At 45.6% G+C, this 27,469-nt stretch overlaps 1 protein-coding gene across 3 annotated transcripts in view; it reads right to left on the bottom strand.

Moving 5' to 3' along the window:
- Positions 1-27,469, bottom strand: part of ZC3H7B (zinc finger CCCH-type containing 7B) — a 261,601-nt gene that overhangs the window by 70,268 nt on the left and 163,864 nt on the right. For all 3 annotated transcript variants that reach the window (XR_013608872.1, XM_078683046.1, XM_078683037.1), the window contains exons 10-14: positions 16,157-16,457; positions 15,109-15,164; positions 14,239-14,404; positions 8,784-8,945; positions 6,841-7,046 (exon numbers count right to left, since the gene is read on the bottom strand). Coding sequence is in view for 2 of the 3 variants with exons in the window: in XM_078683046.1 (XP_078539172.1) it covers positions 6,841-7,046; positions 8,784-8,945; positions 14,239-14,404; positions 15,109-15,164; positions 16,157-16,457 (891 nt within the window). In the remaining variant the exon portion in view is untranslated. The remainder of the gene's footprint in view (positions 1-6,840; positions 7,047-8,783; positions 8,946-14,238; positions 14,405-15,108; positions 15,165-16,156; positions 16,458-27,469) is intronic.

Here is a 27,469-nt window from a genome sequence, read left to right as displayed (position 1 = left end):
AGCTCTGTCCAATGGTTCAAGAGTCCACAGATTTCCGCCAGTTCCCCCCATCATCAAAGAGCTACATCAGCTCTCTCTACAAGCCTGTATCACCTCCAAAGTCTGCCTATCACATGATCCTAGAGCTGAACAGCCTTTTTGAGTAATTTATGGAGGTGTTTCCAGGATCAATCAATCAATCAATCACGGCATTTGTAGAGCGCGCTACTCACCCGGGAGGGTCTCAAGGCGCTGGGGGACAGGGGGAAGTTACTGCTCGAACAGCCAGGTCTTGAGCAGCTTCCTGAAGGAGAGATGGTCTTGGGTTCGCCGGAGGTGGGTGGGGAGGGAGTTCCAAGACTTGGCTGCCAGGTAGGATAGCTCTTAAAAATCATCTCTCCGCACCCCTGTTGGTTCTTATTTTTGTTGCCCATATCTCCCTTTTTCTTTTTCCTTCAGTCTTAAGGCATTCCCCTTGCACTGAGGCTTCGAATTAGCATGGGGCAAAGGAGTATGGGATGTACCAGTATGGGAAAATATTATTAAAACAAAAGGTCTATCCTATAATTGCTTTGAAAAGACGCGTCTTTCCAGAAACAGCTTTCGTTTCAAATCACCTGGCAATTAGAGAATGAACTAAGAGGCTCATTGAGAGTTTGTTGGCCAGTCCTTTAGTCTGTCAGGGCAGTGGAGGCATTTACTCTGTTGCCCTTTCAGGAACCTTTTTTGTCAACTCTGTTTATTGATTTAGAACAGGTAAGTAATGTGCTGCCATGCAACATCTTTAAAAAACATTAACAAAGCCAAATAGCTCTGCGTACGCTATTTGGCTTTGTCAATGTTTTTCAAAAGGGATGTGGCGCTATGGGCAGAACTGCCGCATGCAGAACTGGACATCCAAGTTCGAGTCTCGGCATTAAATCAACATCCTGGGATTCGGGGCAAATCACTGAAACTCCCTGTGCCTAAAACATTAAAATGAACGTGTCCTTGGGTAAAGTACATGTAGCACTCCAATACCTTAGGTCCAGTGTTTGCTATATGAACTTTCTGAAAATAAAATGGAAAAAAGCAACAAGAGGAGGAGGGTGGAAAACCATGGCGGGGAGGTGAATGGGTTAAAAGGAACAATGCACCGCTCCAATACCTTCAGGTTGAGTTTGCCCTGTATTAAAAAATGCTATAAAAAAACTACACAGGCAAAGACAAATCAAGACGGTGGGAGGAACAGGGAAAACAATGAAGAGGGGAGAGGGGTTAGAGAGAGCCTGCAAACACAGGCACTCTTAAGGGGTGCTCAATTAAAAATTGAAAACAGGACCTCTACCAGCAGCGGCCAGTGGAAGGACACTGGCTGCAGAGACAGGAACTGTACTTTGTCCCAGTTGCATGGATGACAGAAGAGGGAGAACAGAAAGTGGAAGCAGAAGGAGGTCCTAACAAATGAGAAGCAAGGAAATAAGAGCATCGTGGGATCTAACCAATGGTAAATAAAGGTAAGCATGGGATGGGCTTTAAGCTTGTTTTTAAGCTTTTTAAAAAAAAAATTCACAATAGCTTTCTCTGACAGCAAATGCGCGCTGTAGGCAAAACCTAAAAAAAAGCAACGAACACTACCAGTCATCCTCCACAACGAATCCTTGAAAACCGTTACAGTTGGAGGAATATTTTAGAGGAGAAATGACAAATTGATAAATGATAATTCCGTCACATATCCCTGACCTTGAGGTATTTCTGGATACAGCCCCTGGATCTGTCACATATTCTTCTTTTTTGGCGTAAACGTTTATGCTTTATGGCCATTCCTTGACCTTGCAGAAAACTGCTGGATATATTTAGAGATCTGTCGCAGGTCAGCAGATATCTCTGTGCTTAAAGAGGAGCCAGCAGTCCCTTTGAAGGCACTGCATGTTTACTGAGCGGTTGCCATGTTCAATGCAACCACTTAGCAAAGTTTTGCTTTTCAAAAACAAACTCCCAAGCTGGAGTTTGTTTTTGAGAAAGAAAAAATAAACGTCTGTAACATGCTGGGAGTTTTAAACCAAGCATGTGGGAGGGGATAATATATATTTTTTTAACAGAAAAAAAATATGTAGGAATGTCCACCCTTAAAGCGGACAGTCTCAGGTACGTAGACCGATGGCCCGATGTACATAGGGCAGTTGAGCTAAGATTTACACTGGAGGAGCCAGCGGAGCTCTGCTGAAGAAACATTTCACGATACTCTGACGAGAGCAGGTGAAGCGTGCGTTTGGCGGACAGGGTAATCCTCCACATTTGTTCGCCAATTTCGAAGTACAAATATTTTAATGGGCGTATTCTGTTTTCCCTCAAGATTTTATCTCCTCAAAATCAAGGGCTGTTGAACAAGCCACCAAAGAAAAAGGGCAGTTAGTTACCTGTAACAAGTTTGTAGAATGAGGCTGTTTTAGGGTAACATTCTAAGCTAGATTCCACGGTATAGTGTCTGGCCTTGGAAACGCACCTTGTTTGTTTAAATACACTTCTTTCAGCGTAATTCACATCTTTGCTGTCGCTTTGTCGCGGAGTGTTTTAGCAATAGCTTAGAGCGTCTTCAAAAATAACATCACTTAGACACCATCGCACAGAGACAACGTGGTGGTGATTCCGGTTTGTGATGTCGCTGTCTCACTTCCTATTATGGAGTGATATCACAACTTAAATTTAGATTCCTGCAGTGTAGTCTTAAATGACAGAGTCACTCTTCAAATAGTAAACGTGTATTTATTTGCTGCAATTCTTTACAGAAAATGATGACATTTGCAATACCAATACGTGTTGTGGTTAGGTTAAACATTTTCTAGACCAACAGCCAATGTTAGCTTGCCTTTTTGCTGGCCCCATTTTGCTGACAGTCTGCAGTGAGGTTCCTACACTGACGTCACAAGTTGAGATGGGTGCCTGGAATGATGTCACATGTTGATAGTGGGTTCAGCGAATGACCTAAAGCTGATTTTACATCCTTGGAACTATATCACATATGGATATTGGTTTCATGGTATTATGTCACAGTCTGATGTTTGCATCCTGGCATGAAGACACAGCTGGTAAAGGTAAAAGAGTTGAAGCAAAGTGCGAAATATGAAAAGAAAAGCTATACTTAGGTCTCGGCCTGCGTAGGCTGCGCTTGCGCAGTCTCGTTGGCAAGATTTTATGTTTTCCAGAGTGGGGCTTGAACCCGCCCCTCTTCTCCATTGGCTGGCTTCCTAAACAGAGGCCAGCCATTGGAGGAGAGGGGCGTCTGTCCATTTAAGCCCCGTCTTTTTGGGATTTGGGGGTGTGTTTTTTAGTTTCTCTCCTCTTCCCATTGGCTGGAATTTTACATTCCAGCCAATGGGAAGAGGAGAGAAAGAAAAACACGCCCCCCAGTCGGAAAATGACGGGGCGTTTCTCCGAGGCATTTCTGCTTGACCTCGGAGAAACATGGTGGTGTGCATGGCGAGGTCCGCTTTCCAGCCGAAGCTCGCTTGTTTTCTTATGAAAAAAATCCAGCTCGAACCTCACTGACTCGACCGAGCTCAAATAACTTGTGGGCAAGATGGGTCATGTTAAATGTAATTGGCTGCGCTGACAGCTCCGGGGTTCGCGCTGTGAGCCGCAGCTCTCTTTAGTATTACCCTTGGAGTGGCTGTGTGACGTAAGAAGAGACCCGCCCCTTTGGAAGTTTGTTCTGTAGCCCAGATAGATGCACTGAAGGATGCCCCGGCAGCTGCTTGCGGCCATGCCCCGGATCTGCCCTTCTAGGCTTCCCGTACCCAGTTAGTTCCAACCGACAAACAGGTTTGCTTCGGTTCCTCTGCCCCTCCCAGGTCTGGTTTGGTTCCTCCCAGGAGCCGGTCCCATGCGCTCCTGCCGTGGTTAGACCCGTCCCGTAGTAGGGCCCAGGCAAGTTTCGGAGACCCCGCCCTTTCCTAGTGCCGCCTTTGGGGAGGGCTTTCGCCTTCCTATCTGTGAAGAGGGCTGTCCGGCCGAATCATACTCGGGAAGCAACTGAGAGAGCTGCCCCAAGAGAGAAGGAAGTCAGCAGTCATGGCGGGGGCCGGAGGTCCCCCGGAAAACAGCACCCAGGTAAGATGTATGCTTGCGCGGGCACTGTGCAGCCACGGGTGGGCGGCAGGGTGCACCCTGGGGTCGTTCAGTGTGTGGCGGGGGAGGGGCAGCCTTCCGTGGCCGTGGTGGCAGTTGTTTGTGGTGGATAGGGCAGTTTCCACTCTGTCAAGAGTTAGAGGCAGTGCAGTTTGACTGGGCTGTTTACAGCCTTTCTGCAGCTTTGGGAGCAGTTTGTACTCCTTGTCAGACAAGGTGGCTGTCTGCAGTCTGTCGGAACAGAGGCAGCTTGTTCCCTGATGAGGAGGGGGGAGGTTTGCAGTCTGCTTGTGGAGTGGCTTCAGAGTGCTGCGAGGCAGCAGTGCACAGCCTACTTGGGACTTTGTGCATCTCTATGGAAGGACCGCAGGGGAGGGGTGCTGTGCGGCCGGTGCAGTAGATGTGAGGCTGGCTATGTGCAAGTGGATACTCTGCACTGTGTGTGGGGGGGGGGGATTTGCACTGGATAATGGGCAAGGTTGCATTGTACGGAGGCAAGCTGGAGTCAGCGAACAAGACGAGCTTGCAGTCTGTTTAGGAAGTCGTATTCAACCTGTGTTACTGTAATTTGCTTTGTTACTAAGGGGCGCTTTGCAGCTTTGTTATGCAACACAGTTCAGCTTGCCATCTGAAAAGCGGGCTGGTTTGTGGCTAGGATTTGGGACACGAGGGCAGCCTGTTACAGAGGCATTGTTTAAAGACTAATCTTGGATGCGGGGTAGTTTTGAAGTCTGTTGTTGGGAGGGGAGCAGTTTGCACCAAGGTCTTGGGAGCAATTGGAATCACTGTTGTTGGATAATAGAAATGTTTACAGCCTGTGTGCGTTGGATAGTTTATCTGGGTGTGTGGTGTGCTGGAGTTGGCAGCCTTCGTATGGTAAGGATGCATTTTGCAATCTATACCGTGTTTGAGATAGGGGCAGTTCTAGTATCTATGTGAAAATCCCACACAAGATCAGCACAGTAACCAGTCGCAAACAGGAAAGAGAGAAACTTCTGCAAAGGCCCAGGAATGTGTTATGTTTTGTAACACAGATTTGTATAACGTTTTACAGTCATTAGTATGCCTTTCATCACTGCGGGGGTGGAGGCCGTGGCACCCTTTTCTTGACAATTCTAACACAGACCGCAGCCTCGTCTCTGTTTTGAGTGGGATTATCCATAGTGTGGTGGTGGTTAATGAAAGAGCGGAGAAGTGGAACTCTAAACAGGGCAGGCTTGTTTTGTTGAACAAATTCTATTGATCTAAGATTTTTTTTAACATTCTGGGTTACTTCCCGGGAATTCTCTTCCTCTAGACCCCAGTCAGACTTGAAAAATACTTTCATAAATCAAAAATGTCCTGAAAAACAGTAAGGAGTGCTCCGTGTCCAGCCGGCTACTCCACTGCCCCCCTTCACCCAACCAAGCTGTCCTACCTGTCAGACAAGTAAGACCAGCTGTTGTCTCGATAGTCCAGTTCTGAGGACATTGATTTAATTAATTTAGGCTTTTACACACCTTGATGTTTCGAATGAGGAAAAGTAGCAGCAGACACAATCCCTTCGCTGGCTGTTGAGTTCCTTTACCCTCAGAACCTGAACCTCCAGCACTCCTACTTGAAGCATGCAGAGAATACAGCATACTGACAAGCTTCCTGTAACAAAAGTCCCAGATAAAAGAAACCCACTCATCCTCCCCAGGCTTTGAAACATCTTAAAAATCACATCAGATCTACAGGTAAATATCTACTTCACAAGGGAACTGATCTCAACAATACGTTTTAACATGTGATATTTCCATTTATTGAGCTGTATGTTCCAAATTATTGGGTCAATAAATAGTTGAACACTAAGCATTTTTCATTTCATGCTAAAGTACCAGAGAAGGACATATTAATCCACTGGAGAAATAGCACTATTTATAACCAGAAAAACTAGCTTCAAAGCAAAACTCCCCAACTTGACCAAATCTTTTGATCCAATGGAAAGGCTTTATCTCACTGTGTCTCATTTCAATCGAGAATCAAGGTGAGGCAGGCAGGCGGACAGTGGCGGGCGGCAGGCCTAATGCTGCCCTAAACTGATCAGCAGCCTAACTGGCAGTGCAGTGAGTGAGAGTGTTTGCACAATCTGCACTGCAGTCAGTGTGTGTGTCCCGGCCCAGCACAAACGCAAAGTCGCAAACCACTAAGTTTACTTTAAGTTAACAACTGGCAGTAGTGTTAAGCAGTATAAGAAGTGAACTTAATTAAGTAACTTAACTAGTAATCATGATTCATGATGTGTGTGTGTGGGGGGGCTCTGTGTGTGTGTGGGACTGTGTGTCTGGGTCTGTGTGTTTGTGTGTGGCATTTGCGAGAGATTAAGCTATTGGCATTGTAAATGACAATGCCATTTATTTATCTGTTTTCAAAACCAATCCATAAATAACATTTTTGTCATTTACAATGCCAACAGCTCTAACTTTTTGCAAAGGCGAGACCGTTGCATTGTAAATGCTTGTTCTAATATGGTCCCAGAAACCGGAGCCTTGCTGGGTATTCTATAATTAGACATAATGCTTTTGGCTTTACCGTGGGCAACTGAAATGCATGGTTCAGACAAAACTGGAGACTTTTGACACCAGAAGAAGCAAGCCAAGGTAGAGGCAGGTCTTTAACTTGTCACCTACGCTTTAGGATTCAATTACTTTTCAGGTACAACTAATTACTTTGTAGCTCTTACTTCAGCAGCAAGGAACATCAAGGTGCCCCCACCAGAAATGCCCTGCATACCTCGCAGAGGAAAGTGAAGATGCCTTGGTGATCCTGAAGGAGCTTGGCCACCGTCTGGTTGGCACGAGTGGGCCCACGAGGGGTGTGGAAGAGCAGCTCACGCCGCAGTGTACCTTTGCGCTCTTCAGTCCACACATCGATCTCCTCCTGGTAGTATGCAAAGGTGCAGTGATCACCAAACTTGCAGTTCTGTGTGCTCAAGACATCTGGGGGATTGTAAGACACAAGCAACCCATGCAGAGGGTGAGAGATATGCACTGTTAGCACCTGGAAGCATGCACTGCTTCAAAGCCAAACAAAGCAGCCACCCCAAAAATCTCAGCGAGAACACTAACAAGCACACTCACCCTTACAAGTGCAATCATCCAGATGAGTTACCCACCCTACAAGCGCACCGCTCCCAAAGGGAGCACCCTTCCAAACCCAACTTTGAAGGATGAATTCGGTCGCATTCCAAGTTAAAATATGCTACTTGCAGAGTTCTTTTCGCTCTACTGTTGCATAAGGAAAAATAAGGGTCTCATTGTTTCACTGCTTTTATTTTTATTTGTGGGCATTCCCGACTATGATTAACACACCTTTAACTAGTCCAAAATTAGGCAAATCATCTCATCTTAGGTTTGCATAACAAAGACCATATCACACATAGAAGAAAGGCAATACACTGGCTATCTGTGAGGGAAAGGGTGGAATGAAACATCCTCATCGTTTCATTGTTCAGTACCCAGATGCTTGGCTCAGATACCCTGGCACCGCTCTATCAGCCGCTATGGAGACCATTTTAACCATTCCCCAAGCCAACTGTAAATCTTGATGTGACTGAAGAATTTCAGTTCTGGGCTCCAAGCTTTGGAAGTGACTCTCGCTTGCCCAATAGGAAAACATTGTTCCTACTATTTTCAGAAAAGGCCTCAACAGTAGGCTGTTTGGAAACTTCTATTACCTGTTGGCTTTTACATATAACCGCTGCTGCACCTAGATAAGTTTTAGTTCGTGGTGCGAGTGTGCTATGAATAAAGAAATAAAACACTTGGAAAATATTGTCTTGTTTTTAACACAGACACTTGTGGTCTGCTAGCTTTTCCATGAATAGGGAATAACAATAGGGTCCAAGATCCACACTTCTGCATGAAGGCTAGAGAAAGCTCGAATGGATCTGCAGCTGTACACATAATAATATCTTACCATGCACAGATTTAGGCACACCATGATTTTCACTTTCCAGTTTTTCAATTCAGTACTCCTTCAACTAAACATCTGAAATTTTCATCCCAGACAGGCCTGTCTGCTTTTCATTCAACCTCACCCTCTACACCCAAGCATTTTCATAAGGGGAGAAAAGTCTAAAATGGTAACAGTTGAAGTGTTCAGTTGATGTTTCTGGAATGTAAAGCAAGCAGAGCCTTCTCTCATAAAGCCCTGTTTCTCCACCGACCTTTGGTAAACTGTACCTGATTGCTAGCTCACTGATAAGCAGGTTACAAGGTCCTACAAACCCTACTTCAACAGGCGAGACTCCCAGCGCCACCTCATTGGTCCTAAAGTACCAGGACCCTGCAACGTTCAGACTTCATTTACTTCTTAATATTTTGGTCCATTCATGTACTATGATGTAATGGCCTGACTTCTCGCCAACTGCTTTCCCCTATTTGCTGTCCCACCTTTAAACAGGCAGTTAAATTCCCACAAACCTCATTCTCTAACTTTTCTCTCTAACTAAGTCTCTAGTTATTCACTCTTAGAAATAACAACCCCATAAAACTCAAACATACCCAGAGCTCCTGCTCCTCACCTCTGCACAGACAACAGGATCCCACAAAACTCCCACCTTGCAAGGTCAGACGCCTCTGCCTACTGTCATTAAGCTTTGCCTGGCAGCAGGAAACCGCTAAACCAAGCCTCCTCTCCTCTGCAGGCTTCCCTCTTTGTTTCCATCGTCTCACCTTTGCACAAGTAGTAGGACCCCACAAAGTTGGGCATGGCTGGGCGTGGCCGGATCCGCTTCCATGTCTTGTCCTCGGACTTGCGCAGCCGTCCTAGCAGCAGATCCCTCTTGCACATGTGCTCTAGCCCTTCCTTGTAGGTGCAGTCCAATACCTTTGGACCTAAAAGAAGATTGAGCAAGTAACAAGTGAACTGGGCATGGGAGCTCAATCATGCCACCTCCATATTACGTGCCATGTATCAAACCAACACCATCCAGGACCTCGCAGCATGTAACATTACTAAGCACACAAACCATGGGGTCTCCTACAACACACATCATAGGATTTCCGGCACCACCAAACATCAATCTGCATGCTTACCTTGTTGTATCAGACACCAAAAGAGAAATCACTTGGAATTCATTTCATGGGGTCAACTACATCATTCTGGACTACGCTTTTTACCAAGTGTGTCCTTTACTATGTGGGAAACAACATAAAGAAATGGTCACCTTTACATTTACTGAATCTGCAGGAGTAACAAATGAATCAAGCAAGAGACAGCGAGGCCTAGAAACAATCCTGTTGACTTTCTCTACGTATTGCCAGAATAAGGTGAATTGCATCCTCACCCTAGAACCAAGAGGTGAAAAGCATGCGCTGCATGTGGTGGATTTGTCAACACTTGAACTTTCCGACTCAAGAGCCACATAGAAGCCAGAAAGATAATCTTTAGTAGGTTTGTCTGACACTTGGATCTTTTCGATTGATGCCCCTGTGAGTAAATGCGAAAACTACTATCTACTCTAGCTTACATGGGTTGCCAATGGAGCTTCGAGGATGCATGCGCACAAGACATTTTGCAGCTCCACTAACAATCCTTGCAGTATAGTTCTGAAGTAGCCTTAGTCCAAATGAGCTTTTTAGGACCACATTGAAAGGTCCATCACAGTGATCTACTTCTGCTCCAGTGACCGCTCGGGGCAATGTACAACATGGGCCTTGTCAAAGAGCGGTCTCTTGTGGAAGAACCCAACATACTAAAATATGATACATAAGTATTTTGAATGTCAGATATTGGAAAAAGCAACTTAGAAAAGTCCTTGTTTTTTTTAACAATTGTAGGGGCATCTAGAACATTGATACTAAGAACTGTTTATTCATAACGATATTTATCCTTAATACATACTGATTCAAGTTGTGTCTACAGTTAATGAGCAATGTCTCAGATTTCGACCGTTCATCCGCAACCGTTTTATTTCCAGGCAGGGATGTTTGGAGTCAAGAATATAGTTTAACGGGTAATTAGCATTGGCAGAGCCAGTTGGTCTCACCTCTGGGACCTGATGTCCTTGCCAAGGTCTTCTGTCATGTTAATACAGCTGTGTCATTTTGTAGGCAACAGCGTGTGTATTTGTGGGCACACACATCGCCATAAATGTGTGTACCTACAAAATAATGCAGACACCTTTTCTTAAATTTACTGATTGAGATAGGTCGGTAAATTTAAAATGAAATACAAGCAGCGTGGTAGCGCTTTTCTTAAGGCTTAAGGCGTGGAGGCCAACATCAATTTGCTGCCTCTGCCACAGCACCATGGACAAAGAAAGCCATTGAATAAGAAGCAAGCAAACAAGAGTAACATTAAAGCCAGCTAATAATATGCAATGGTTGGGCTGTAAACCAACTGTTAGTTCTCGGTAAGCTCACTATAGGTCTTGCACTGTTTGGTAGGAGAGACCTAAAAATCACTCCTGGCCCACAAATGGAGTTACACTAATCCTGAATGATACTTATTTAGGTTCTTGTTTCATATTTTAGTCTCCCTATTGATCTATGACAGGATATTAAGGTTTATTCTGGCCTACCTGACCAATCAAAAAGATGGTTGACATCCCTTACAGTAATAACAGATTACAGAACATCATGATCCCTTCACACATATAGACCTTTACAAGAGTGTGATTCAACATAGATCCAGGAGGGCCACATCAAGGAAAGATTATCAAGATACAAATTGACTATTTCACTGGCTTTCAGTTAGATTTCTTTTATGGACATTTCTCTTAGGTGGAGTTCCAGAAAATCTGGTGCTCACACAGTCCCTCTGGACCAATACTGCACGCTCCCCACCTTTCAATATAAATGGGCCCCAGAATGAACCAGACAGGAGAAGCCCCTGCTACAATATAACTTTTCCATATTTTCAGATGCCAAAACTGAGTAGCTGAACAACACCTTTTAATTGCAATTGTGCATTTGGTGAACAGTAATTAAGAATATTTCACAGGGAAGCATTTCTACACCAAAAGCCAAAACTAGAAAAAACGGGCCACCTTCATTTTCATCCGGCAATAATAGCTAAAGACTCAATTCCACTGTTCTGCTTATACCCTCTTTCGATATATTTGCGTATGTGTGAAGGCTCCCTGAGGAGGTAACTTCCTTTAGGCATTGGCCACTGTCTTACGCAAACCAGCTTTTATAAAAATGAGTTTTTAAGGCACTCCCTAGTGATTGCTATATTTGATCTGAAGGGAAGGCATAGAGGTTGCAGACCTGTATACAATGAGGGCACATGAGAATATCACTAAATGACTGCCATCAGAAGCACAAACAACACTTAAAGTTATTAGCATCCATCACCCACGAAGCAAAACATACGATTAACCTAAAACACCTAAAAAACAAACTGAACACTGTGGGAGAATGCAAGAACTAATGGCGAAAGGCCTCTCTCACGCCTCGACATCCCTAAGAATAGGAAAAGTTGCACTACATAAAATGCATTTTCCGGCAATAGCCCTAAAATTTGAAACTCTTTACTAAGAATCTAGCTATGCATGGCCTCCGCCATCACAGTACTCAAAGCAGACCTAAATAAAGTGATACAAAAGGGGAGGATGGACGGAGCGTTTGAGCAAATCAAACACTCACCCCCAGTCAAGTGATCTGGGTTGAATCCATCACCATTCTTTAGCTCACTTCGCCACCCCAGTTCATATGCAAATCAGTCTGACAACATGCCTCATGGGAACAGTCCAGCCCGAACTGCCATGCCTTCCCTGGACCGGAAACAAGCATCCTGGGACCGGTTTCGGATTCATAATCCTCATCAGCCAGGCTATCTTGAATCCAGTGGCAGAGTGAGCAAGGGACTCACGTCTGAGCATACCCTGTCAACTTAGGGCGAACAAAGCGATACAAAAGGGGAAGATGGACGGAGCGTTTGAGCAAATCAAACACTCACCCCCAGTCAACTGATCTGGGTTTAATCCATCACCATTTTTTAGCTCACTCCGCCACCCCAGTTCAGACATGGCCATATGCAAATCAGTCTGACCCTGTGCCTCATGGGAACAGTCCGGCAATAAAAGCTAAAGACTCAATTCCACTGTTCTGCTTATACCCTCTTTCGATATATTTGCGTATGTGTGAGGGCTCCGTGGGGAGGTAACCTCCTTTAGGCATTGGCCACTGTCTTACGCGAACCAGCTTTTATAAAAATGAGTTTTTAAGGCACTCCCTAGTGATGGCTATATTTGATCTGAAGGGAAGGCATAGAGGTTGCAGACCTGCATACAATGAGGGCACATGAGAATATCACTAAATGACTGCCATCAGAAGCACAAACAACACTTAAAGTTATTAGCATCCATCACCCACGAAGCAAAACATACGATTAACCTAAAACACCTAAAAAACAAACTGAACACTGTGGGAGAATGCAAGAACTAATGGCGAAAGGCCTCTCTCACGCCTCGACATCCCTAAGAATAGGAAAAGTTGCACTACATAAAATGCATTTTCCGGCAATAGCCCTAAAATTTGAAACTCTTTACTAAGAATCTAGCTATGCATGGCCTCCGCCATCACAGTACTCAAAGCAGACCTAAATAAAGTGATACAAAAGGGGAGGATGGACGGAGCGTTTGAGCAAATCAAACACTCACCCCCAGTCAAGTGATCTGGGTTGAATCCATCACCATTCTTTAGCTCACTTCGCCACCCCAGTTCATATGCAAATCAGTCTGACAACATGCCTCATGGGAACAGTCCAGCCCGAACTGCCATGCCTTCCCTGGACCGGAAACAAGCATCCTGGGACCGGTTTCGGATTCATAATCCTCATCAGCCAGGCTATCTTGAATCCAGTGGCAGAGTGAGCAAGGGACTCACGTCTGAGCATACCCTGCCAACTTAGGGCGAACAAAGCGATACAAAAGGGGAAGATGGACGGAGCGTTTGAGCAAATCAAACACTCACCCCCAGTCAACTGATCTGGGTTTAATCCATCACCATTTTTTAGCTCACTCCGCCACCCCAGTTCAGACATGGCCATATGCAAATCAGTCTGACCCTGTGCCTCATGGGAACAGTCCGGCAATAAAAGCTAAAGACTCAATTCCACTGTTCTGCTTATACCCTCTTTCGATATATTTGCGTATGTGTGAGGGCTCCGTGGGGAGGTAACCTCCTTTAGGCATTGGCCACTGTCTTACGCGAACCAGCTTTTATAAAAATGAGTTTTTAAGGCACTCCCTAGTGATGGCTATATTTGATCTGAAGGGAAGGCATAGAGGTTGCAGACCTGCATACAATGAGGGCACATGAGAATATCACTAAATGACTGCCATCAGAAGCACAAACAACACTTAAAGTTATTAGCATCCATCACCCACGAAGCAAAACATACGATTAACCTAAGATACCTAACAAACAAACTGAACACTGTGGGAGAATGCAAGAACTAATGGAAAAAGGCCTCTCTCACGCCTCGACATCCCTAAGAATAGGAAAAGTTGCACTACATAAAATGCATTTTCCGGCAATAGCCCTAAAATTTGAAACTCTTTACTAAGAATCTAGCTATGCATGGCCTCCTCCATCACAGTAGTCAAAGCCAACCTAAATAAAGATCCAGTAGGCTCTTGCTAGAAGATAATTTCTACTTCAAGCCTCTGACTTTCACTGAAAAACTGACATTACTTTGCTGTATGTGATCTTTGTTGTTATGTTACTTAGGAGCATATTTCCTCATTGCTTGTAAAGAACACTGACCACCATGCACAGGGTTTTGTCAGCACTAAATAAAAACAAAATAAATAAATAAACCATGGTGGAGCAAGAGGGAACTCGAAGAGGGTATGAACATGGCCGACCGAAGCGGTACGGGAAAGGTTCAGCGTTGAATCTTTGAGGTATATCAGTGTCTACTGGTAGAAGAGTTTGATTATGTCGCATGATTGGGAATCTGTTTAGAACTGGGGAAGAGGAAGTTAAAAAGTGGGGACTAGTAGGGGATAGGAGGACATTAAGTAACTTACTAATGGCTTAATTTTTTTTACTCTATAATAGGTGATATGTGATGGACTAGGTTACAAATGTAATATGAAGAATTCTGGAACTCCGTAAAATGCCCTTAAATGAAGTCGAGCCGTAGAGACGCACTGGAGCTCAAGTGGCTGCTCACCGGTCTTCTGGTAGCATGTGTGGCAGCCCTGCCTGAACTCGTGGGTGGCAGCGAGGGAATTCTTCACGAGAAGTGATGTTCCTGGAGCAATGGCCGCAGGCTCCATCGCTCGGGGGTAGGACTCCATCTTTGGGGGAATCATATTATTTAAGCTGTTCAGGAGTGCCTGTCACAAAAACAAAGCAAAAACATCAATGTTATAAATTTAGGCAACAAATTCTGCTCATAAAATGTGTTTCTACACTCCTTGGAGGAAGAGCCACTTACTGCTGTTATTGCGATATCTGCTGGCCAGGGCGATGGGTGTTGGTGAAATAACAGAGGGCAGGGTGTGTTGCTGAACCAGCAGTCTCCAAGAAGAGAGAGCCAAGTAATACTGCTTTAAATCTTCCATTCAAGAGTCAGTACTGGGAGAGCTGCCAAATTAACACATTACATGTGGAAGACAGCCAAGTACTGTTCTTACATGGACACTTGCTGGGCAAAGTTGAAGGTGCTGATGAATTCACTCAGACTTTTGGAGTGACAGAAAAGTACTGCTCTTACAGCAAAACCTGCCAGTCTAGGTTTGAAGACATGCTGAAGTAGCATTGCTACTGGAAGGGAAAGAGAAGTCCTACTCTTATTGTGACACCTACTGGACGGTCTGGAGTACTGCAGAAGTAACAGTTCCTGCAGTGGACCAGGTTGGCAAAGGAGCAGGGACATAATGGGGTAACAAAATTCATCATATGAAAGTGCCACCTACTGGCTGTGGTCAAGAATACTGCTCAAATAACAGCCCCTGGTGAGGTGGGGCTATACCCAACCATTTTCACTTCCTCTTATAATCTCTTCGGAACACCTCCCACTCCCAGGAATGGCACTCACTGCAGGTGTGGGCCTTTGCAGACCTCCAGTCAGGCGGCTTTCTTGCGCTCTGGTGTCTTAAATAGAAAAGGGAGAAAAAAAGGAAAACACATTAGTTTGAAATCACATGTTCAGTATTCTAAGCAGGCAGGAAACCATAAGTAGTCAATGTGGGGCCGCTCGTTCTGCTAGACCTGGGGTATGTGGAGTCAATGCACTGACCACAGCTGTCGTCATCTCTACTGCAAGGAGCAAGACGTCAACCTATGAGGATTGTCCTATGTTGCCATAGTCTCTAGAAAAGATCTCACTGAGTAGTATTTCTGCAGGATTCTTTTCTGTGTTGCCACAGCATCTCTCAATGCCAGGCCTTACCATTCAAGATGCATTCCCTGTGTGGCCCCTTATACTCAAGAGAGCTACGCCTTGCCCTGAACTCTCCCTGTGCTCACCAGTTCACTGCAAAATGCTAGGTCTCACCATGCTTGATGGCCTCCCTGTGCTGACCCATCCACTGCAGAGAGCTAGGCTTTTCCATTATACGTTCCACTCTGTGCTATTCCGTCCACTGCAGAGTGCAAGGCCTTCCCTTGCTTCACTATTCACTACAGAGGTAGCTTTGTCCTTCACAATGGCTCCTGCAACCGCTGCAGAGAATAGGCCTTACCCCACTGAGCTCCACTCTGTGCAGCACAATCCACTAGCAAGAGCCCAGCCTTGCCCCTGCATGATGCACTCCCAGTACGGCCACCTTCACTACATAAGGCTAGCCCTCATCCTCCATTGTTCCACCCTGCACTATTCCACTCTCTGTACAGTTAGTGTTTGCCCAGCAAAACTCCAGCTTATGATTCCACAGGTCTTGGTATATGTACACTTCGTCATGCAGAGTTCCCCCCTCTACCATTGCTCTGGAACTGCTGTATCTGTGGAGCTGGCAATCAGGGTGTGACACACCCAATTTGTTGCACCAGGGAACATCACTTTATTGGCGTTGTGGCCCAAGGACCTCTTTAATACACAAGCTACCTGGGGCCAGGAGGCTCCCACCATCCTCACACCCACGTACCGCATGGAAAGGAGTCTAATGCATCCAGCGATCCGCGGCTGCCGTCGAAGCTGTCCAAGCGGTCCAGTGTGGGCTCCGAGTAGCGCAGGACGTCTAAGCTGTCCAACGTCCCGCCCTGCCCCGGCTCAAAGCTGTCCAGGACTGAGAGCTTGCGGGAGTCCGGACGGCCAAAGGAGGCAGGTGGAAGTGGAGTGGATACTGGGATGCTGCCAGACACTACTGGGGGCAGCAGCGGCGTGCCCCCGGGGAAAACAGGGATGAGGTGGGGCATCTCTCTAGGAATGACGCCCTGGTAAGAAGGCTGTGAGGGATAAAGTAAAACATATATATTAAACTTGGCAACATTAAAAGAGCCTAAAACTGGAGAGTAAAAAAAATCACTGATCACTGACAATTCTGTTTATTACAATACATATTCGGATACTGGTTCTCGAGGTTGGCAGTACATTAGGAATGATCAATAGTGAGGTTTTGATATGGCTTGGAGGCTCACTTGCCAATTTAGTGCAGGCTCATTTAGGTATTTGGCACTGCCCATTGGTTTTTTAAAGAACTATAGTATTAAAAAAACAACCTATCTCACATCCCTCGTGATTACCCAAAGTGCTTAATGGCCATACTTCCGATGGATACATCTTCCCAGAGATTCTACGCCTTATGAATCCTTCCAGTTATCAGACTGTTACTGTACTCCCTCAAGCACACCAAGGTTGCTCTATACTGCTTCAGCCATGGCTCTGTCCCCTGGACATGACAACATTGGAGTATAGTAGTTGTCAAACAGCCTGCTAATATCAATTTCTCAGCGCTTCAGAGGCACAATTCCTCAGAGTTCAGACAGTGACTAGGTAAAATGTCTCTTCCAAGAATCCCAGGATTTAAACCCTGTCTAAGAAGCAGCAAAAATGTCCTGAACGTTGTAGTCACACTTGGAACACAGCACCTCAGCCTAAATACCCTTGAAAGCCACCAGAGAGCAGGATGCCACACTACTTTTGGCCAAGGCCTTCGGGGATATGCCAAAACATTCCACTACCTGTTAGGACTACTGACCTGGAAAAACCACAAAAACTGATTTTCTCACAAAAAGCATTGTAAGATGGATTCATTTTGTTCTTCTGCGAGGAACAGATCCCACACCTGGGAGCAGTCGGTGCCAGGTAACACAATCGAGACACCGGACTCTGTCATCAGAGACAATACAACATCAATTTTCTTTTTTTTAAAGATGAAAAGGCCGGAGTTCCCAGTTGTATTGCCTGGTCCTGAGCAGGTCAGGACCTTCTGGGCTAGATGAAGGTGTATATGTTCAGGATGGCTACTATACTCTGTGGCCTACTCCCGAAGGGTGAACCCAATCCTGTGAGTTCGACGACACAACCGCAACTCCGCCAACATACCTCTATGGGCTCCGGTGCCTATGAAGAAGCACGCTAAGGAGCAATCTGCAGTTCGGTTGAATATTCCTTCAGTGAAAACACAGCTGCTGCACATGGAGCAGACTAAAGTGCTGTCCTCAATGGCTTCAAACATGGCTGAGATTATCTGAGTGGTAAATGAGAAAGTGAAGATATGTTTTGTTGATTAACCCTACGTGGAACATCTCCCTAGGGCTCAGATTGAACCTGGAGGTAATTACTGTTTGGATTACGGTGGCTTTGCAATGACCAATAAGGTTTAAGTCACCCTGAAGATGAAAAATCAGAAGCTGATAACCTCATTATTTTCTATAAACACTGATGTTGGCTTGTATCTTGACTTACACATTGCAAGTGGCCTGGATACTTCATCAGACGAGGACAACTCTTACACCTCTTAGGCTTAGTCTAATTTTTGATGGAGATCTAGCAACCGTCAGTGGCGGAGCCCTGTCCCATTTAATGATGCTGCCTGGAACCCACCATGGTTGCATATGAGAAACCATTTTCCAGCCCAGCAGTTCACAAATTGCCAGACAACATATACCGACATTAGATAACAGAGTTGCTGTCATCCCAACCTTCATAAGAAAGTTTGATAATCTAAGCTTTTTTCTTGAAACTAACCCCAAATTTTATCATCGCACCGCCAGATAGAGAATTTAAATAACTGAACTCTACGCATAAGGCAGCTTTGTCCTCTGAAGGAAAATGCCACTAGTCTCCTTCACAAATTGTCCCTGCCTTGTGGGAACATGCAAAATTGCAGAAATCATCCTACCTGCCCACCTGAAAAGGCAATTCTACTGATTTGGTCACTGACTGTTTGGATCCCTCCAAACAGATCCCGAAGAATGGTCTAGAAGACTCTGCAAACACTGCAGCTGGATCCAAGGGTAACGTTGCACCACCAAGGGTGGATGCATTCCACTACTTTCTCGGGAGATGTCAAGGCAATGCTCATGGACATGTCCTCCAATGGTGAGCGTCTTTTCAGAGAGAAGGCTGACTACTCCCTGAAATGTTTCAAGAACACCAGAACTACAGCTCGTTCACTGGGTCTTGCCTCAGCTTGAGGCACTTTCACAAGCAGTACAGAACATTTGGAGGTAATTCCTTGGTAGATGCAACCTTCCCATCCAAATTCAGATACTTCAAAATATGTATTGCTCTTTTCGGGGCAGAGGTGAAGCAAGTATACGTTATGAGCATCAGCAGCACATGCAATCCCCGTCATCTTTTGCAGTCTCAATCTCTCTGACTCCCGCCTTCCAGAGGGAGTGTGTTGGAGCGAAAGAGGATCTCCTTCGATGTGCCTCGATTTTAGAGCTTGAAGTCCTTACCCTTGTGAGCTAAGGGAATATACAGGTGTTGCCTCTGGAAAAAATGGGAATTGGATACTCACTTTTGTTCCTGGACCCCATTAGGGACAGTGGTCTTATGAACCTTTTAATGCAACAGGAAAGTTCAAGGTATTGTTCCTGAGCCAAGTCTTTTTAGACCCGAAAATAGGGGAATCTGCTACTTCGATCTGCCTACAGAATTTAACTTAAGGTCACCATGGAATCCAGCACTATCAGTTCACGGTCTTGCTGTTAGGACTGGTGACCATGTCTCACATCTTTACAAAAGTGCTGGGAGTTGTGACCGCTTCACTGCTCTGGAAGTACATGTATTTCCATAGCTGGAACACTGGCTGGTGAAGATGAAGTGCCCGGAACTGGTCAAGGAACATCTTAGGCCACAAGGACTCTTGTCCACGACAATAACATTACCAACAAAGCTCACCTACCACCAACACAAAGGTTAACTTTCAAAAGAGCAGTGGTCGAAACAACTTGCATGACAACTTTCCTCCTATTGAGAGGTTCACAGATATTTGTAAGTCGATTCTGATGTTTGACTCAGAACCAGCACATCTTACATATGCAGAGTCTCTTTCCTTTGTGCCTCCTGCTGGTGCCAGATGATGGATGAAAGTCCTACAGAGTTCCTGAAAACTATGGCTCAAACATCAAGGGAGCCTCTCTGCTCAGATGCAACTCTTCTAGTTGATTCACCTGGATCTGTAACGGTGGATGGACCTGTGGTGGTCTGCAGTCACAGACCACCACAATCATCGGCCCTTGCTTACTGGGCTCGGGTGCCGTTCTGGGCAAACATTAGGACGAGCTATGGCCACGTCAGAGCATCATCTGCACCTATATGGAGTGAAGATATGGGTAGTCTGCCTCACCACTAAGATATTTCTCCTAGCCATCTTAGGGAGCACCACTTTGATGTTGTCAAACATCATCACAGTTCGTTATATCAACATACAGGAGGGTGTAGGATCGTGGAATCAGTGTTGGGAGGCAATTTGCCTTTGGCCGTGGTGCACAGATGGAGACTTTTGCTTGTCTTGAACGTTCCCTTAAAGTGTCAATCAATTGATCCAACAGTAGATTTGTAGAGCGCTTCTTGTCAACCGTGAGGGTATCCAGGCGATGGCAGGGGCCGCTTGATTAGCCAGGTCTTCAGTGACTTTCAAAACTCTGAAAGAGGTAGGGAGGTCCGTAGATGAAAGGGCATTTCGCTCCATGTCTTCGCTGCTAGGTAGGAGAAGGACCGACATCCGCATATGCCACGTTGGATGTGGGGGTGAGGGTTAGACTATGAACCGAAGAGTGAAGGTGTCTGATGGAAGTTCAGGTGGTGGTTGGATTAGGCGGGTTAGCAGTTATTTTATTTTTATTTATTGATTTGTAAAGTGCCCAAATGGGTATCTCCGCGCTATGCGAAAAAGAAGAAGATTTCAGAAAAACTCAGTTTTAATGTGCTTTTGAAATAGCAGATAATCTGGGCATTTCCGGAGGTGGTTGTGGAGCTGGTTCCACCAGTAGGAGGGGGCTAGGTAGTAGAATGCTTTCCCACCCATGCGATATTTCTTAAAACGTGGCACCAGGATCAGGGATTTAGTTCCTGAACGGAGTGGTCTGGATGGCTGGTATTGGGTACATTTTTCAGCTAAATAGCTAGGGCAGTTGCTGTTTAGTGCCTTGTGCACAATGCAGCAAATCTTAAATCTAACCTGCTTGCGAATTGGTAGCCAGTGTAGTCCTTGTAATAGCAGAAGAGAGGCGGTTTTGGCAGGATAATTAGAGACAAGACGAGCGGCGGTGTTTTGAACCACCTGTAGTCTATTACAGGAAGACTCATTCGCTAAAATCAAAAAGGCCATTATAGTAGTCTAGGCAGCTTATCACTAATGCTTGAAGGAATGAGTTACATACAGTTCGAGGGAGAAAAGGGAAAAGTTATGTAGGGCCTTGTATGCATGGGTCAGGAGCTTGAACTGGCATCTTTTTTGTACAGGGAGCCAATGGAGCTCCCTGAGGTAGGAGGTGATGAGGGTACGTCTTGGGAGATCCAGGACGAGTGGCTGTGGCGTTCTGTATAGTCTGAAGTCATTAGAGGAGGTGAGCTGCGATCCCTCCATAGAGAGCGTTGCCGTAGTCCAGTCTGCTGGAGAGGAGGGCCTGGTTGATGATGTGTGTTGAGCTTTGAGGTAGCCATTTGAATCTTATGAAGCATGTGGAGGATGAAGAAACAGGAGGATGAGATGGAGTTGACATGAGTAGTCATGTTGAACTTGTTGTCCAGAATGATGCCAAGGGTACTAGCATAGTCAGTAAGGGTAGAGTAGGTCCGAGCTCTGTTGGTCATCAGGATGCGTCCTGTGGGCAGCTGTTGTTTCTGAAAATCAGTACCTCTTTCTTGTCCGAGTTGAGCTTCAAGCAGTCGTCTTTCATCCAATTGGCGACGTCTGTCATGCAGTTGTGAAAGTTGGTCTTGGTGGTGTCTTTGGAGAGGTTGAGTTGTCTGTTGTCAGCGTATGATATGATACTGAGTCCATGGGTTTTGGCGACGCTGGCCAGAGGTTTCATAGAAGTGTTGAAGAGGGTGGGGCAGAGCATAGATCCCTGGGGTACTCCACAGATGATTTCCTTGGGTTCAGAGGTGAACGAGGTAAGACAAACATTTTGCGTTCTACGAAACAGGCAGTCTATCTGAGAGTGGCTCCTTGGATGCCTATGCTGTGCAGCCTTGTGATGAGTATGTGGTGGGGGACCATATTGAAGGCTGCTGAGAGGTCCAGTAGGATTAGAGCTGCAGTCTCTCCTTGTTCCAGTAGGGTTTGGATGTCATCGGTACCTACGGTCAGGCTGTCTTGGTGCTGTGAAATCTGGATTAGAAAGAGTCGAGTAGGAGGTTCCATTCCAGATGTGAGGAGAGTTGTTGGTTGCTGTCTTTTTCTAATAATACTTTGGCAGGGAAAGGGAGCAGGGAGATCGGTCAGTAGTTGTTGAGTTTGCTGGGGTCTGCCGATGGTTTCTTTAGTATCGCATTGACTTCTGCGTGTTTCCAGTCCTCTGGAAAGGTGGTCATGGCAATTGAGGTAATAAACATGGTGGCAAGTAGGTGTCTAATTCTGGCTTCACCTAGGTTGAAGATGTGGTGAGGGAATGGGTCGGTTGGGGCCCCTGAGTAGACAGAGTTCATAATGGAGGCGGTGTCTTGTGGGGCGAGTTGGCTCCATTCGGTTAGTCGGATGCCTGTGGTGGTAGCGGGGTTGTTGTGTTGCTTGAAGAAGTTGGTAGCTTAGGCTGGGTTTTGAAGTTTCTGTAGATGTTGGCAATCTTGTAATGGAAGAAGTTTGCAAGGTTGTTGCAGAGTTCCTGTTAGAGGTAATGTTGTTAATGGATGCTTTCAGTTGTCTCTTGCTGGACATCCATGAGAGGGAACTACACCCTAACAGATACGATCTTCTCTAGAATGGGGTTTTCATACATGGGTTTCTGCATCAGCAGCCCAGAACAGGAAGTGTCCTCAATTTTGTGCCACACACTTCAGCACTTGATTGTTCTCTGGAGGAAGTCTTGTGGTTCAGTAGGTTCAGTAGGTCCCAGAACCTGCTGTACACATTACAACTGATTTGACTTCTGTCGTTCTGTGGAAAGTGCAGGAGAATCAATTACAGCTGATCCTGATGGCCCCAGGATAAGCAAAGAGGATCTGGTATAGCAATCTGTTAACTTCCAGTATTTGGCCATGTTCTCTTCTACCACAACGGTGGACCAGTCCCTCACAGCAGGATGGCCAGGTTCTCTACTCCAATACCCAGAAACTTCAGTTGTACACGTGGCGATTGAGTAGTGCCAGCTCAAGTCCTCTTGCCTTCCTGATGATGTTGCAGGCACCATCCTGTCTGCCAGCAAACTCACTACAAAATCCATATTTACAGGTCGCTGGAACAAATTTGTTCAGTGATGCAAGTCAGTAGGCCTTGATCTCTTACTATCCCACCTTTCTGGCATCCTGCAATTTGCTTTGTCCCCTGCATGGCAGGGGATGGAGGTAGGTGCAGTTAGGGGTAATTTGGCTACCACTCTGCCTTCATGTGTCTTCGTGACCAAGCATCATTGGTTAGACTTCCACTAATGGCACATTTTCAAAAAGGTTTATTTTACATGTTTCTGCTCACCTTTGTTCATTATTCCTCCGTGGGATTCGAACTTTATGTTGATTCAATGGTATCCGCGGCCTTCGATACGGTCCACCACATATTGTTGGTGGACCGGTTGAGGGCCTGCGGAGTCCAAGGTAAGGCGCTGAAGATCCTACAGGCCTTCCTTTCCAACAGGACCCAGGTAGTGACACTGGGAGATTTCGAATCATGCCCCTTCACACTTCCTTGTGGAGTACCTCAGGGCTCGTCCTTGAGCCCTACCCTTTTTAACGTTTATGTTTCCACGCTAGCCCCGATAATTCGAACATTTGGCTTCAACCTTACAGCTTATGCGGATGATACGCAGATAGTGGTATCTCTGATGCCAGGGGACAGAGACAGCACTGCGGATAGGTTCAAAGGTTGTATGCGCGAAGTGGGGGATTGGATGGCCCAAAACTGTCTTAAATTAAATTGCTCAAAGACAGAGGTGCTACTCTTTGGCGCCAAAGACAACTTCTGGTCTCCAAGATGGTGGCCTGAAGAAATGGGTACCCTGCCCACCCCTGTGACAAAAGTGAAAAATCTTGGCATTCTGGTGGACGATCTACTGTCTTTTAAGCCTCAGATTAATGCCCTGGTATCATCCACCCACTTTGCTCTCAAAACAATTAGGAAAGTGCTACCACTCTTGGAGCAAGAACATAGAAAAACTGTTGTTACCGGTCTAGTTCTATCACGGCTAGACTATTGCAACAGCCTTATGCTGAATGCCCAAGTTGGCATATTAAATAAACTTCAAACATTACAGAATGCGGCCGCACGCCTGATAACAGATACACCCAAGTTCGCTTCCGTGGCACAAGACCTGGCAAAACTTCATTGGTTGCCAGAGCGGAAACGAATCATCTTCAAGTCACTCTGTGTGGTATTCAAAGCACTCCATGATCTGGGCCCCAGATGCATGAAGGAACTCTTCTGCTGGTATAAACCGGCAAGATCTCTTAGATCTGGTCAGCAGGCACTGGTATCAGTTCCCAGAGTTAAGAGAGCTGGATGGGGAGGTAGGAGTTTTTCCTTAGGAGCAGCAGTAGCATGGAATGGGCTCCCCCTCCACATCAGACAACTGTCCAATCTTTTATCCTTTAGAAAGGCACTAAAAACATGGCTCTTTACCCATTAAACCACCTTCCACTCACACCAGTTCTTATCAGTTAGCGCCAGGACACCTCTGGGTAACAGAGCGCTCTAGAAATGCAAAAAATAAATAAATAAAATCCATATCTAGATTGAAGCACAGTTGCCTGGCTTGACCTCTCATTTGAATAAAGTATTGTTGGCAAGAACTGCAGCTTTTAGGGTCAGAGACCTTCAGGCCCATTTAGTTTGTCGCCTTTCACAGATTTCAACCCAGATACGTTGGTCCTCAGCACCTGCCCATCCTCCCTATCCAAGGTAGTATCTGTCTTTCAAAAGGGCCGGTCTAATACTGTCCCATCATTCTCCCCTCCAGCCCCCCTCAACCCACTCATCTACCCAAATAGAGAAGTGGATGCATAGGCTGGATTTCAGGCAAGTGGTGTCCTTTTACATCAACTACAGGACAGGGTAAAGGAAAAACTCTTTATGGTTTGACCAAATACTTCTTTTCTCATTTGATCATCTTCTGTGTCCAGAACTGCTAGGCAATAGCCAATAAAGACCCTCTGTAGGGTCTTTGTACTCACTACACTAGGGCAATGGCTGCTTCCACAGCTCTCATGAGAAGTGTTCCTGTGGCTGACATCTGCCAGGCAGCAACCTAGACATACTTTTGCCAACATTACTGCTTCACAGCTTAAGCACGGCAGGATGGGTACTTTGCCATGGCTGTGTTGTACGATTTCCTTGGTTAATTGGCACTGCTCAATCTCAACTCCCAGAGAGGTATTGCTTTGGGCTGGGGCCAATTTATAATGTGAACAATGTGTGGAAAGATGTGTCCATCAGAATAAATGCTTACTTTTGGTAACAATATTTTTGGTAGGTACATAATTTCACTGCAGATTCTTCACCACTCTCACTCCTCCCCTGATGAGTCAGTGCTGTGAAAAACAGGATCCGAGCGTATGCTAATATGAATCTGCTTTGTCCATCACTGTCATTGATGCCTTCCCAGTTCCTCTCTGTACACCTTAATGAAGCAAGGAAAAAGTACCAGGAATTGATGGCAAATATACTCTGGTGTCCCCTATTCCAGTAGGCGGAGCCACGCTGAATGCACACAGCACTGCCTGGCAGCGCTAGAGGGATATTACTGATCATGTTTTCCAGACCGATCTGACGTTTAGAAGGAGATTCATGAGGTCAGATATCTGGGGGAAGATTATATATCCTCCAGAAGGAATATGCTACTTACCAGTATGCATCTGTTCTTGGCATGTAGAGCTGCAGAGTTGTACACTTAGCAATAGATCGCCACCTGGTGTTGGGCTCGGATGATTGCAGGTTGTTGTCTTCTTGGAAGAAGTCTTTGTAGTCACGAGATAGGTGACTCCTCCCTTGGACAATACTGCGCATGGTCATCGACTCCATCCTCAGATTGTTTTTCGCCATGATGGGAAATGATGGAGTTAGTAGAAGTAAAGAGAAAGGATGTCCATGCGTGTGCATCTAAGTAAGATGAGTACTGGAACGGATACAAGTCCCGGGGAGGCGGGAGGGTGTGTACAACTCTGCAGCTCTACAGGGTAAGAACAGATGCATACTGGTAAGTAGCATATTCCGTTCAAGGCATATGAGCTGCAGATTGTACACTTAGCAACGATTGTGCAGCAGTGTCTCCCCTAGCGGTGGTCGCTTGTATCCGTTGCAGCATACTGAAATAGTGTTTTAAGGACAGCTTGGCCTACTGCAGCTTGCTGCTTGGCTTGCACGTCAACACAATAGTGTTTAGTGAAGTTGTGTATGGTAGACCATGTTGCTGCCTTACATATGTCCTCTAGTGGTATGTTTCCTAAGAAAGCCATAGAGGCTCCTAGTTTGCGAGTGGAGTGCGCTCTAGGAGGAACTGTTAGTGTACGTTTAGCTTTTTGATAGCATATTTGAATACACTTTACAATCCATCTGGCAATTCCTCCTTTAGATATGGGATTGCCTTTGTGTGGGGAAGAGAAAGATACAAATAGTTGTTTTGTCTTTCTGAAGGATTTAGTCATGTCTGTGCAGTATAAAAGAGCTCTTCTAACATCTAAGGTGTGTAAAGCCCTTTCTGCAACAGAGTCTGTTTTTTGAAAAAACACTGGTAACTCTACTGATTGGTTAAGGTGAAAAGGAGTAATCACTTTTGGCAGGAATTTTGGACTAGGTCTAAGAACCACTTTGTTAGGGTGTATCTGAAAAAATGGTTCTTCTATTGTGAATGCTTGTATTTCAATAACTCTTCTGAGAGAGGTGATGGCAACAAGGAAGGCAGTCTTCCATGTTAGGAATTGCAATTCACACTTGTGTAAAGGCTCAAAAGGGGGACCCATAAGTCTTGTAAGGACCACGTTTAGGTTCCATACTGGTGCAGGTGGTAACCTAGGTGGGATTATTCGTTTTAATCCTTCCATAAATGCTTTTATCGCAGGTACTCTAAAGAGAGATAGATGCTGTCTATTTTGTAAATAGGCTGCAATTGCTGCTAGATGCAGTCGTATGGAAGAATAAGCCAAGTTGGACCTTTGTAGGTGTAGAAGGTAACAAATAATATTTTGGATGGAAACATCCAATGGATCAATGTGATTGTTGTTACAGTATATTGCAAATCTTTTCCACTTAGCAGCATAACATGCTCTAGTGGTGGGTCTTCTAGCTTCTTTAATTATATTCATACAGTCTGGTGGTAAGTTTAAGTAGCCAAACTCTAAGACCTCAGGAGCCAGATCGCCAAATTCAGTTGGCTTGGTTCTGGGTGCCTTATTTTTCCATGGTTCTGTGTTAACAGGGATGGCGTGAGCCCTAATTTCTGATGTGGAACCAGTGAGAGATCTAGTAGTGTGGTGAACCACGGCTGATGTGCCCATGTGGGGGCCATTAGTATTAGTTTGGGAGACTGTTGTCTGAGCTTGCGTACTACTAGTGGAATGAGTGGGAGAGGCGGAAAAGCATACGCAAATCTGCCTGACCAGTTCATCCATATTGCATTCCCCTCCGACCGTGGGTGTGGAAACCTGGCGGCGAAGGTTGGGCATTTTGCGTTTTCGTGGGTGGCAAACAGATCTATCTGTGGATGCCCCCACATTTGGAAGAATGGTTGGAGAACCTGTGGGTGCAACTCCCATTCGTGAATCTGTTGTGATTGACGACTCAACAGATCTGCTATCGGATTGTGAATTCCTGGAAGGTGTTCTACAGTCAGGTGTATGTTTTGAGGGATGGCCCATC

This window comes from Lissotriton helveticus, chromosome 1_1, assembly GCF_964261635.1.
Source record: "Lissotriton helveticus chromosome 1_1, aLisHel1.1, whole genome shotgun sequence".
Lineage (NCBI taxonomy): Eukaryota > Metazoa > Chordata > Amphibia > Caudata > Salamandridae > Lissotriton > Lissotriton helveticus.
This window is presented reverse-complemented; position numbering and strand designations above follow the sequence as displayed.